The following is a 13,492-nucleotide window of genomic DNA, read 5'->3' as shown; positions in this document are numbered from 1 at the left end:
AGTAAATCCTGACCTCCCTTAGATTTTTCTATCTCTTGTGGCGGTAAGTAAAGAAGGAAACATGGCTGATTTTGCAAGGCCAAGCAGTTAGAAACACTGCCAGCTTAAAATGTTTGCCCAGGGAACTCAAAGGAAAGCCCAGCTCATTTGCAATAAGGTGTTTGTACAAAACATGCGAGATAATGCCACCTGGCAGTTCATCTGCAGCCAAATAGCTGCTATTCAAGGGGAAAGAAACCACCTTCCAGCTTCCCAAACCAGCACCGTTTCTTCTCGCTCAACTGGCAGAAGAAGAAAAAAGATGAAGCTTTGCATTAGAAGTAATTACACTAACCTGCAGCCATGTATGGATGACAGAATTCTAAGACAATTTGCAAGCAACCTCTTCTGTACATTGACACAGAGGATGTTTGGAGCCCTGACAACACCCAGCTGCACCACTCCTGGATTGGGTCTCCTTCCTGCTCCCATGCTCAGCACAGTGGGCCAAGCCATGGCACACAACATTGCAGCTGTAATTCTGAAGTTAACTGCTATTGATACGGCTGTACGCACATTGTAAATGATATCAATGCATTCCCTCGCTGAAAAAATATTATGTCAGATAAAAGTAGCTCCAAAAAACTGTTCCTAAAGACTTGCTTAAATAAAGTCTGTCCTGGCACACTTGCAGTTGTGCCTTATCAAATCTAAAAGCTGTACTGTATCTCTGAGCGGGCGAAATGCTGGTCTGTATCAGCACTAACTCTTATCGTGGTGTGGTAACATAAAACACGTGTTTCACAACTGCAGAAAAAATTAAATGGGGATTATGCCAAACTTCATCTAAAAAGGCACGCACACACACAACCCATGTGGCAAGGTGATTTATGCATGCTGTGCATGAGAACCCGAGGAGACACCAGTATTTGTATACCATTTATGTTCCATTTATCCTATTGGAGTACTTCAGTTTGGCATGATGGTATTTGTCCTCTTTGTCCCATAAAAACACCTTCTGCATCACAGGTGGGGTAAGATTCCTGTACTAGTCACACTCAGAAGACAGAGCAGCTCTGCAGGCATCCTAGAGCTGCTCTGGCTTTATCCCCATCAGCTGAGTCAGAGAATCTGGCTCAGTGGCAGCCCCTGATGTCAGCTATGGCTTCCAAACCAGCTCCCTGTGCAAGCAAACATTCCCCAGATCACTCCTCTGCATTTCTCATTGCTAAAATCACAGTTGCTCTTGTTATCTTTTGTTCACTTCAATACTACTTGCACTGAAGTCCCAGTCCTCACCTGCTGGCTGTGCTTGGGCACCTGCATCCATAGAGGGGGACACACTGACACCACCAGAGCTTCAATAAAGGCTAAAAATTGCCTCGAGAAGCAGAAGTCCCACCAGGAGGACTCAGAAACCAGCTCAGCTGCAAGTAGTAAAGAAAAGGACTTTGCCATGCTTTTAGTGCTTCCAGATGAAGAGCTTCTAAAACAACTCATACTTCCTTCTTGCAAGCTGGAAAGCATAGAACCACCAGTAATAATGCAGATAAAATGTAGAAGTGAGTTACATAACTACCTTCTAAGACAAAACTTAAGATAGCAGCTACTGAAATCCCATCTTTTCAACACAGTCAGCTCAAGAGAGCTTGCACCCAGGCTAACTTCCCACTGCTTCCATGGCGCCTGCAGGCTCTGGTACTGCAGCACCTGTGTGACAACTGAGGGGAAGAAAACCTGAGTGCAGCCAGCCTCATAAAGGGCTGGTTAGATGGAGGACTACAGCAGACCCTTCTCACCCCTGACACCCCAAAAGCAGCAGCGAACCTGGGATGGGCATCACTTGTATGCACTGTAGGTGCTAACAGGATGGCACTGCAGCAAAGAATGTGTGCATTAACCTCCAGCAAAATCATGATGGAGAGAACATTTGTTGTAAGTACATTTACTGACACAAGACATTTGCCTGGAAAGCTATGGCTAACGTTTGCAGTTCATTTTTGCTTAACACCGGCTGTGTTTGACTCAGGCATCAATAACAGCATCCAACTCCTCACGGCTCTGATAACTGCTTTCCTTCCCCACCGAGGCAGCCACACACGGATTTTTCCTGTTAACAAGATCAATAAACTTGACACATTCTGAAATCGACGATTAACTCCTTTTACAGTATTTGAACTTGCCTGGGGTTACTGCTTTGAACAGCCACGGCCAGAGTGTCGTGCGTGTTTTCAATTATCAGGATAAATAACCTAACGCCTTATAATCTTCTTCCCTGCGCTTAATGATTTTGTGATGAAGTAACACAAATTGCAACCAAGTAGGTGACTGCACTCAGGCAGGCCTTGCAGCGATCTTATCTAGACAGGAAAACCCCTTCTGAAGGTTTTATACTGCACGGCGGGACTGAAAGCAGCCGTGGGTCAAACCAGGTTTACTCCCGTTTGTACTGTTTTTACTAGACTGAATAAACACTGGAAGCAGAGCTCCTGCTGCAGGCTGCGCAAACCCCAGGTAAGCCCTGAAGCTGATGCTGGATGATGGACACATCCTCACAACGCTGTGCGGCACCGCGAGCTCAGCATGTTTGTAGGACTGTAATTCATTATCATTATCACCATTGTTATCATTGTCGTCGTTGTTGTTATTATTTCTCTTGAATAATTGCTACCATGAGCAACAGGAGCTTTCACTGCTAATGGTTTCAGTGCTTCCTCGTCACTCAGTTTCCAGCCCAACAGCAGCAGGATGAACAGAAACCTGCACAAAGCTTTACCCTGTGCTGAGCAGCTGCACGCCACTGGGACCTGATGAACCTCCAACAGATCTCTCACTGCTCCCCTTCAGCACAAACGGAAAACATCAGGAGGAGATTTGTTTAAGGAACAGCAATGGGAGTTGGGCACCAAAGAACGAGAACAAAACATGAAAAAGATATTTTCTCACTGAGGTTTTACTACCTGGTTTTGCAGAATATTTTATTACAACCACAGAAATATTACAAGCCTTGAAACAGGATTTCCCTTATAATTAAAGGCCTTGCAGCACGGGAGAATCTCACCGCACTTTGGGGATGACCTCAGATGTTAACTGGTTGCTGAAATGTTTGTTCCTTCTTTCATCCCTTCCACCTGACCGACTCCCACAGCTGCCAGATCCCAGAGAAGCACCCCAGGAACATTCAGCCACCAGAAGCTGCAGGCTTCTAGGTAAAACAAGACGATAAAAGACTTTTAAGCCCATGCCCCATGGCCCTCCTGTAACACTGAATTCTTATGCTGAATGGCCAGACCAAAATGGAGAGCTCCCAAAGGCTGGGAATGGGAGGGAGGAGGATTTGGTGCTTGGGTTCCATCTTAAAATTGACCCCTCCATCCCCAGAACAGCAGTACCCAGCTCTCAGAGAGGAGAATGGAGAAGGGTCTGCACTGTAAGTACACCTGGACAGAACAACTGCCAGAAACCTCAGATACCACACTGTCTGAATACAACACACCCGGACTCCTCTCCTCACATGTGAATCGCAGAGTGTCTCCAAAACACCCAAATTGCCTTTTATTCCCCTTTTTGAGGACAAGACAAACACTCAGGGCAAGCCCTTCCCAAGAAACAGCCCAAGACAGGCTCTGTTAGCCAGCAACATAACCTGACGTGGGCTGGGAAGGGTGAATGTCACTGTTGCTGTACTATGGTTGAATCTTGCCTCCCAGCCTTTGGGCTCAAAGAAATCCTTGTAAGGCATTCAAATCACCCCTATGATTAGAACTAGATGAGACTTTGTTTGGATGGGAACTGTCTTAGAAAACATCATCTCTTCTGAAAACTGGAATGTGTCATAAAAATACAGCGGTTTGGACAACATTGCCATGGCAATCCTCTAGCAGCTCCAGAAGGGGTTTCTGGGTTAGAGGGAACTTGGCCACAAAACTGCTGTTGTTGGGAGCGACCACAAGGGAGACGGGGTCTTCCTCCCATCCAGCGGGCTCTTGATGGGCTGGGGCTGTGCAGCACTTCCGAAAGCTCTCAGCTTCATTCCAACAACGAATGAAACCAAACACTGAAGTCCCAACGTTGTTAATCAAGATTCCCCGTTACCAACCAAGCAGTCCTGGTGGCAGCCCTACCATGGAGCTTAGCAGCATGGGTTGGCCATCCCAGCGTGTGCTCAACCCAGGCCATCCTGCCAGCAAGCTCGGTGGGAAAAGGGCCCTGGGGAACATGAAGGATCTATAGCATTAACAGGAACAATACTTGGCTGGTCTGACTACTTGGTTTAACTCACAAGACTTGGTTTATTCATAGACTTAGTCACACTGCCAACTGTGCATCATGATCAGATTTTCCTTGCATCAGTCACAGCTGGTCCCCACAAACAAACAGCTCCCAATAAACAGAGCTCCCCTCAAACAGAGCTCCCCTCAAACAAACAGAGCTCCCCTCAAACAAACAGAGCTCCCCACAGGCTGCAGATGATCAGGGCAAGGAATGCAGCTTTTCCACTTTTCATGACTTTTTTTTTTTCCTCCCATTCTGTTGCCAAACAGAATAAAGAACCTTCAAAATGACCCTCACTTCGCTCATTTCAAATAAATCAGAAAAGTAAGCCCACAGCCTGTAACTCGGGCTCAATTTATATAATTATAGGATTTAAGTGTTTATATAAACCAAATTTTCTAATGATTCATCGAAACCCCTTAAAGAAAGAAAAGTTTATCCTCCTCCTGCACTTTATGTCTCAGTCCTTCAAGGCTTCTGTGTGTTCCTAAATCCATTCTTTGGCCCCGCAGCTCTCCTGGGGTCCTGCCACAATCCCCGTGTGCAACATCATTACCGACTGTGCAACTGGGTCGTACCAAAGCCTCGCAGGAATAGAAGCACAAACACTCTTTAAATATTATCTGCAGCATTCCACAAAGGCTGTTTCTATACCAAACATTTGTTTACATATGTAGTTGCTATGGGTGATACCGAACAGAAGGAAAACAAATACAGTTCTTAACAGTGCATTGTCTTTTCCTACACAGTATAAGAATGCATTAGGTAACTCTGGCTCCTAATGTCCAAGTCACAATGCACTGTGCTCCTTTCTCTCTTCCCACTTAAAAAATCCTGTGATTAATTTGTTTTCAGATAACACAGCCATGTCTCCATATCGTGCCGTACCTTTCCTTCAGACCTCTTGAAGACAGAAGGGCTTTCTGCTCTTACTAAAGGACAGGTGGATCGCTTCAATTAAAATAGCTAATAGCTGGGCCCCCAGAGCTCAGTTCTCTGCTTCGTTACCACACAGATAAAATCTTAGGCAAAATACCATTGGTGTCAGACCCAGACAGGGGGACCAGCATGACTTCAGTGGCATCTGAACCAGCACAAAGCAGTGAAGGTGACCGAACACACCTTCAATCTTACTCTGGCTCAGCTTCACATATGTGGGCTGGGAGATAAGAGAAGGTAAAGAGGCAAAGGAGCCTGGGGTTCACAGATAATGTGTATATTTAGCTACATAAGTACCCTGAAGTAGATAAAATGCACTCCAACGCTGGCTGTAACCAATTCATTTAATACCAGACATAAATACAGCACCCTTAGTGCAGTACTACATTCACCCAGAGGTTTCCACTTGATGCTGGCTTGCTCAGGGGTGCCCAGGAGCCTCAGCAGCACCCCCCCCCCCCAACCCCTGATGCCACTGGAATATCACCAGGAAAATCACAGGGGAGGAACCAGGGAGAAGGTGAGACGGTGCCTAGCAGATAAGTGCACGGATCAAAGACACAGCAAAGAGCAGCTCTCCCTGGAAACACTTCATTTCCACAACCAGCCGGCCTGCAGCAGCTAATTTGGCTCTCAGACCCTGGCAAAACCACGAGGGTATTACTTGCATTCGAGTGAAGTAATGCAACAGAACATAACGTGGTTTCTGTCAGCATCAGCCACTCCAACTTCATCTTCACACTGCACAACTGTTGTGCAAAAATGTATTTACATTGGCCTCCACGTACAATATCCCACTCAAAGTCCTCCCTGTGGCATCTGCACCAACACACACCAGGGCTATAAAGGAGCCAGCCCCTAAACCTGTGGGATTTGCATTCAGTCCTCACTCAGCATTTCCACACACACCAAAAGCAGCACTGGTGGCAATGACGGCACGGAAAGCTGTCCCAGCACTGGGGTAAGCGTGGGTGCAGCGGGCAGGGTTGGGCTCAGGATGCTCTGAAGCAGCTCCCTTGTGAATCTTCTCTTTCCTCTTTATAGTTTCTGGGATCTTTTTCTATAAGATTTAACTTCTCAGGTCAAAAGAAGCCTCTGTGAGATGCTCAGTCAAACACACAGTTGGCCAAGTCTCACCTGGACGCTGGCCAGCGGTTATGTGTTTTCTCACTGAAGAGAACCACGCTGACATCCAGCCACATGGAGCCACCGTACAAAAGATCTGTTCTACTAAAAATCCCAGATGTGTTTAACTGAAGGAAAAAAGAAAAAAAAAAAACAACATAAAAATCTTAATCACTGAAAAAGAGGATGGGAGAATCCTGCGGGGTTTGTGGTTTCACAAGCCTTGCAAGCTATTTCTGGGAAGCACAAACCCCATTTGATTTTATGAATCAAATGCCCCTTAAAATCACAGCCCTCTCCTCTTTTCCTCCTCTCCTCATTCCGAGTGGCTAAATTAAGAGCAAACAATGCCATACTTTGCTTGCATACAGAGAGGGCCCTGCAAAGAGTCGGAGGGCAGCCCTGACACCAGATGCACTGTCTGCCAGGCAGCACAGACTGCACATCCCACAGCAGCAGTGCTGATGGAACAGGCATTTTTGGCCTTCAACACCTAAACCACGTCTCGTGAACTTACAGAACACTTCTAAGAGGTGCTGTGCTTTTCTTCCCATGGCTCCACTGCACTAAGGCCAAAAGCCCGCCCTGCCAGGCGCTGCGTGTCACCTGCAGGTTAAGATCTTTCAGAATGTGCTCACAAAACAACAGATTTTGTACTTTTTTTGCACAGCTTCAACACAGAGTTGCCATTTCCCTGCACTCTTCCCACTGAACTACGCGCAGGATTCTTCCTGGAGCAAGCAAGAGGAGTTCAAGACAAGCGCAGAGCATCGCTCCAGGTAGCGGAAACAATACAGACAGAGGAAAAATGCACAATGATAACTGTGGGGAAGAACTGAATGCACAACGATTCTCCAGGCCAAATGATCCCTACTGTTACACAGAATTTTCTCATTGCCTGGAATCTGCTGCTCTCAGCCCTTTTTCTGCAGCCCCTGGAGAGACCTGAGGTTGGGATGCACGCTGCCATGTCCTTAAAGGACCAAACCTTGACAAACATGTTTCATAGCGACATGAAGCATCAAAACTTGGATACTAAAGATAAAAATAAAAGTGCTAAATGAGTAGATTTGGCCTTTCACACCAAGAGCCACGTAGGACCTGAGTTACCAGCTGGATGAGGGGCCCTGGCTGCTGCCTGCTCTGGAGGTGCCCTTGACAGCCCCCACTTCATGCAATCTATTTCAGCCCACAGGGCTGCCCTGCTCCAGGCACACAGCTGGGCCGTGCACAGCAGTGTTCACACTCTGCCTTCAGCTCCCTGGGTGCCTGGAATGGGTCCTGTGTCTGCAGCACCTTCCAGCAGAACAAAGATAACGTAACAATTTATTTATAAAACAGGAGTGTGGTTTTGCTAAAGAAAGAAAAAAGAAAAGAGAGAAGCGTATTTACGCTGCATTACACATTGAGCAGCAGAGCACATCAATGGAATGCAGCTCCTCAGCCCTGCAGATAAGGCTTTAAAGCTGACCTTTACCAAACACCAGAGAGCTGAAGGAAGGACAGCCCGGTCAGCCAGGCTTTGCACTACAGCAGTAGCTCGCTCTCTTGGCTCCCCGATGGATGGCGGTGGCACGCTGCTGCTGGAACTCCTTTCATTTACTTCAGACCAGTTTGCAAAGCAGACACTTGGCTCTAAGTAACCACAGCGGTGTTTGAGGAGAGCAGAAAGAATAAGGATATAACACAGACGAGAACTAAGCTGTTATCTCGCATGGCCTGTCTTCTTTTCCAGAAGTTATCCGTGTAACCTTCGTGGTTTTTTAGCTACGTTTGGACCATCAATTTTTCTGCCACCACATAAGTGCAGAACTCCACACCTATAAATTATACAAAGAAAAGTGCGGAGCCTATGGACTTTTTATAAACCATGATCCTCCAATTCAGTCCTAAAGGATTGAACAGAAGCTTCCTCTCATGGTAGACTAATAAAGACACCATGGGAAAAGCACAGCCACCAAGGATGCCCGCTACTTGCCATCAGTTTGGTTGGCTGTGGAGAAAGTCACGCTGATAAGGTACTAACACTGCCAAAGTGTGAGTCCTGCAGGGAACAGTCTTCATATTTGAGAGGTATTAACCTCTTCAAATCAATCTTTTTGGACAAGAAAGCTCATTGGAGCTGCTGAAGATCTTCTGTTCCCCTACCACAAAGAGCACTGCTGCCTTTAACCAGTGTGCCTTCCAACACTTCTCTGTGGCACCTCCCTGCATAGTGTGGAATCACTCTGAACACACGCGCTTCACCAAATTTCCATTTATTCCAAAGCCAATACTTTGTTTGCTAGTTAGCATGAAGAGCATACCACCCATGACATCTCCAGATATTTTCTGCATGGAAAGAACAGCAAACAGCCTTCCTCCTGCGTTCCACAGCACGTAATTGCTCTCTGCAGCTCAGCTCAATCCAGCTGGAACTCGCCAAGCGCTGCTATCCATGCGGCTGTTGCACTCATGCCACTGGCAGCAGATATGAACCAGGTTCATGATGACCCACTGACATTTTTTCTACTCCCATTTAGTACGAGCCCCAAGTTTATCATTTCTCTCCCATAAGCTTCTTCCTGATTCTCTTATTTCACAGATTAAACCTGGTTAGCTTCTACAGGAACGTAAACGTTGCCCATTCAGTAAAGCAGAGATGCCTGCGTGTGTTTCTTTGGATGTGTTACCCTCCAGTGTTTAGAACAATGAGTCCTCTCATTAGACAGACCCACAACCTCCCCTGGTAATGAAGTGTGATTAAATATCTTCCTTGGTCACAAGTTTTAAAGGCACGATTGTAAAGCGGACTACTGCAGAGGAATTCTCGCTTTATTTTCACCTTTCCACGTCTCTGTGCTCGTACCCGTGTATAACAATGGGCAGGGCAAAATGAAAATCCTGGATGGAATCCCTTTAAAGTCAATGTAATGTTTGATAGGGAGCACTCAGAGGAAAAAAAAACTGGGAGTAGTTTGTCTGTTCCCTTGTAGATGATGATGTGCAGGCATCGCCCCAGAGCTCAGCCTGACTCTCACCGAGTTAATGGGAACATTCGCCATCACTTCTCTATAAATGGGTGAGGCTTTTAGGGAAGAGACAAATTGCCACAAAGAGAAACTGGAAAAAGGTTCCCAAAGCAATTTGGTTTCAAAAAAAAACCAAACCCGACCAAACCAACACAAGGCACAAGGCAGCCCTCAGCAGCCCAGACAGCAAAATCCCAGCACAGCCCCTTGTCTTCTGTGCTCACACCGCTCTCCTGTGGGTTTCTGACAGCTCTGCCTCACCTTACAAATTTCAGAAACTCCAAACTTGGCAGAAGCAGACGCCAAACGCACACCTTCTCCAGTCATTAACAACATCTCCCAGCTGCTCAAGTGCACAGCAGCCTCCACCTCCCACAGTGTATAGTGCAGCTTCGCTCCCCACAGCACCGCATTCACAACCAGGGCTCTGAGTGCCTGCAAAGAGCTCTCCTTACTAAACAGACCCAGTAGCATTCACTGCAGGTACCTTCAAAAGACAAAAGCACGTTTTATAGCGTTCCATTAGAGGGCATCCTAGCATGTCCTTTTGTGGTCAGATGCTTTCCCCAATTTATACCCTCTGCAATAGTTTGTAAATGATCTTCTATACGGACAGTCAGAGACATTCACAGCTTCATCACCAGGACAGGCGGGTTTTCAGCATGACTTCACAAGTGCAAGGTGTGAATAAGCTGGACACACAATCATAACATTCATGACAAACTTCTGAACAGCTGAAGATCAGACTCGAAAATAACGGGAGGTTATAAATTGAGCAAGTTTGGTCTCATATCTCTTAATGAGAGACTGATACGTTCTCGAAGACTGACACTGACAGGAGCTCCAGTGCCAAACTCAAGGTGGCAGCTGCTCAGAGCCAGCAGCAGGCTGTGGGATGCAGGACAGAGGGAAGCTGCTGTGAAAACAACCACTACTGGTACCCAGGTACCTGATCTTTAAGGACTTTTGTAACTGCTTATTGATGCAGTTATAGATGGACACAGATCCAGGTTCTGCCCATCAGGTCCATTAAATTAGTAAAAATCCCCCAGGTAGTAACATCTACTTAGTCAAATACTATCCATATTGGGCTGTGACTATGAAGATTGGTTTCACCTCATATGGTGCGTTCTGTATGTACACTGAAATCAGTTCAAAGGCTGAAGGCACCAGGGGACCTAAAGGAAATAATACTGGAAAATAAAAAGTCTAGCTTAAGAAATAGGAGTTGACATGATAACATGAAAATTTATCAATGAGACAGATAATTCAGTTACAATAAATTATGATCCTATCTGACTTGAAGTGGAATGTAAAAGTGCTTCTGTCACACAGAATGAAAAATGAACTTCTGACTGCTGAAATGCAAGATTAATGAATCGACTTAAGAGACATGAAACGACTTACGATGATCCTGGACTTGCTGTTGGTGGGGGACCTGGAAAAGTGACAGAAGAAAAACAGTGTGATGAGTTATAGTGAGGTAACAAGCAGGAAGCTTTTCAGAACCTTTTAAAAGATAAAAGTAACAGTCTGTCATGTTGGACGTGGTTTATGTAGTTAAACAGGCAAGTCTCCATTTCTCAATAGCAAAGACAAGACTGTATCCTGTAGCAGTGACTGTCTGCAAAATGCTACAGATAAGGGTAATAAACAGCTGAGGGACTGATTCTGTAATTGGCTGTGTTTGGGGTCACGACAAAATAGGTTGCAGCAAACCACAGGAGGCTTGTACAAGAGCATGTTGTAACTGTAAGTGGGAGAAAACAGCATCACTTCCCCCTATCAATCTTCACTGTGTCTCAGGGTATTCATCCTTGGCCTGATTCAGCAGGCGTTGGCTGACAGCGTTTTGTTGGTGGTGCCTTCGGCGTTTATAATTTGGCAAATACTGAACTTTATACATTCCTTTTACGTCGCCATGAGGACTGCCTAGGGTTCCATGCAAGCATCCTCACCTCAGTGAAGTATTTCACTGTGAGTGGAGATGGATAAGCTGCACAAAACCCATCTCATGTCTGCAATAACCCCAGTCATAAGACTGTCTCTGAAGGCAATTGCCTCAATATAAGCTTTGAAGAAGTGCTTATTTTATTTGAAAGGTATATGCGTATCACTAGAGGGCCTACATATAACATTTTCACTCCACTTCTAATCTTCTCCAAGCTGCAAGCCAAATTTCTCACTTAATAGAAGAAGAAGAGGTTGCTCAGGCACTTGATAAAATCACAGCTTTTATCATCTGGTCTGAATCCACCCAGCTGGTGTATCAATGAACACTGCTGCTCAGCAGTCCCTATTTATGCCCTGGTTCTATTGGACTTTTGTACACTAAAGACCACCATTAAAGCTGGCATGATGGGCATCTCAGCTGAGCAGTGAGCAGTGCTGCTGCTTGACACCACTCCATCATAGAATTATATCATAGAATGGCATGGGCTGAAAAGGCCCACAATGCTCATCTGGTTCCAACCCCCTGCTATGTGCAGGGCTGCCAACCAGCAGCCCAGGCTGCCCAGAGCCACATCCAGCCCAGCCTTGAATGCCTTCAGGGTCAGTGCCCTTATTTTCAGCAGTTAGCACAACACGGGAGTTAGACTTGAAGATCCCACGGATCCCTTCCAATCTGGGATATTTTTTCACTCTAGGAACTTTCTCCAGAGTTACCCGTGCTGTTTTCCTAAGTATCACTTCAAACAGCTTCAAAGGGGAGAACTCACCAAACTTGACAAACAGCACACCGGTCGTAGAAACAGTCTTCCTGCCGTTGGTTGCGACGCACTGGAAGTAGCCGGTGTCGGTAGTGTCCAAGTTTCTGATCCTCAGCCTGGAGCCGTAGCTGGTGGCGCGGAAGGAGATGCGCCGCGGCTCCTGGACCACGGGAGCGTCGTTCTTCAGCCAGCGCACGGTGGGCGGCGGATTGCCGGAGACCTTGCAGTGCAGCTCCGCGGTCTGGCCAAGAGTGGTGGTGATGTTGTTCATCGGCTCGTCGAGCGTCAAGAAGTAATCTGCTGTGGGAGAAGAAACCAGGGGAGTTATAACATCCGGATCGGGAAGCGTTCTTTTAAAGAACTCTCCTTCCTACCTTCAAAAGGGAAAGGAAGGAAGTTGCTATCGGGTTTAACCAAAAACTCTCCTTGTTAATTCGTGTTTCAGGGCCAGCACAGCAAGAAAAGGAACAAATTTTGCTATTTTCACTACAATTTAGTCATCCTGTTCATCTCAAAAGCTTCTTTTCCTTTGTACATCCATAGATTTTCTCCACTTTCGGAACATCATCCCATATTTGGCTTCATTCAACACAGAAAAAAGATGTAATGCCTCTTCTCTGTTTAATTCCATTGTAAATTCAGTTGCTTATTTTATTGTCTGCACCGCACACATCCGCCCCTGCTCATGGCTGCACCCACAAAATGTACCGATGTTTGAAATGCGCCACTCAGTAATGAGGGCCTTGGAGCCATTTTTAATGGAGCTGCAGAGCAGCGCAGACAGCACCCACGCTGTGAATGGCTTTGCGAGCACCAGGAGCACAGATGAAGGAATGGGGATGGTATCTGCCAGATGAAGGCTTTCTTCTCAGTCAGTGCTTCCCCCTGCGAAGGGCACTGAAGTTTAATCTGAAATAGGTCTCATGATAGGTGCGAGCAGAAGATCAAGAATTCTTTCGTTTTGTTAAGACAGAGAATGTTAAATCACAATTTCACAGAATTAATCTCTTCTAATCCATTCATGAGCACTGCCTTCTCCTGTCAAGTGCTATTTCGTTCCGCTTCGGTCAGGAAGAAGGCCATTCCTAGTTAACTGTACTTAACATTTAATTAAACCCTTTAAAGGCAGAGAGTGAGATAGACTGGGTTTGGGGAATGGAATATGTGGGCTTTCATCTCGGTGTCACAGGTTCAAACCCAACGTGGTCATTAGTGGGCAGAGCCCATTAGCAGTGCTGGCCATCTCAGCGGGGTGGCCTGGCAGTGGGAAACCCGAGGCTCTGCTGCTGTGATCTGCCAGCAGGACTGGGAGGTCAGTGAGGCCCATCAGTAAGTGAACTTGTGCTGTGCTGCTTGAGTGTCCACGGTCGGTTGCATCCACTGTTACCTGCAGCAGCAAGCCTGCCTGAAATTAGGCAAAAGATCTCCATCACCCAATAAAAACAGCTTGGC

The 13,492-nt window shown here is 46.3% G+C and overlaps 1 protein-coding gene across 2 annotated transcripts in view; it reads right to left on the bottom strand.

Annotated features, from left to right (window-relative positions):
• The window catches only part of ROR1 (receptor tyrosine kinase like orphan receptor 1), a 126,859-nt gene that overhangs the window by 19,062 nt on the left and 94,305 nt on the right, over positions 1-13,492 (bottom strand). The window contains exons 3-4 of one of the 2 annotated variants that reach the window (XM_072343176.1): positions 12,050-12,340; positions 10,737-10,767 (exon numbers count right to left, since the gene is read on the bottom strand). In XM_072343176.1, the coding sequence (XP_072199277.1) occupies positions 10,737-10,767; positions 12,050-12,340 (322 nt within the window). The remainder of the gene's footprint in view (positions 1-10,736; positions 10,768-12,049; positions 12,341-13,492) is intronic. The other variant, XM_072343177.1, reaches the window with a different exon arrangement.

This window comes from Excalfactoria chinensis, chromosome 8, assembly GCF_039878825.1.
Source record: "Excalfactoria chinensis isolate bCotChi1 chromosome 8, bCotChi1.hap2, whole genome shotgun sequence".
NCBI lineage: Eukaryota > Metazoa > Chordata > Aves > Galliformes > Phasianidae > Excalfactoria > Excalfactoria chinensis.
The sequence above is the reverse complement of the archived record's forward strand: the minus strand, read 5'-3'. Positions and strand labels throughout refer to the sequence as shown.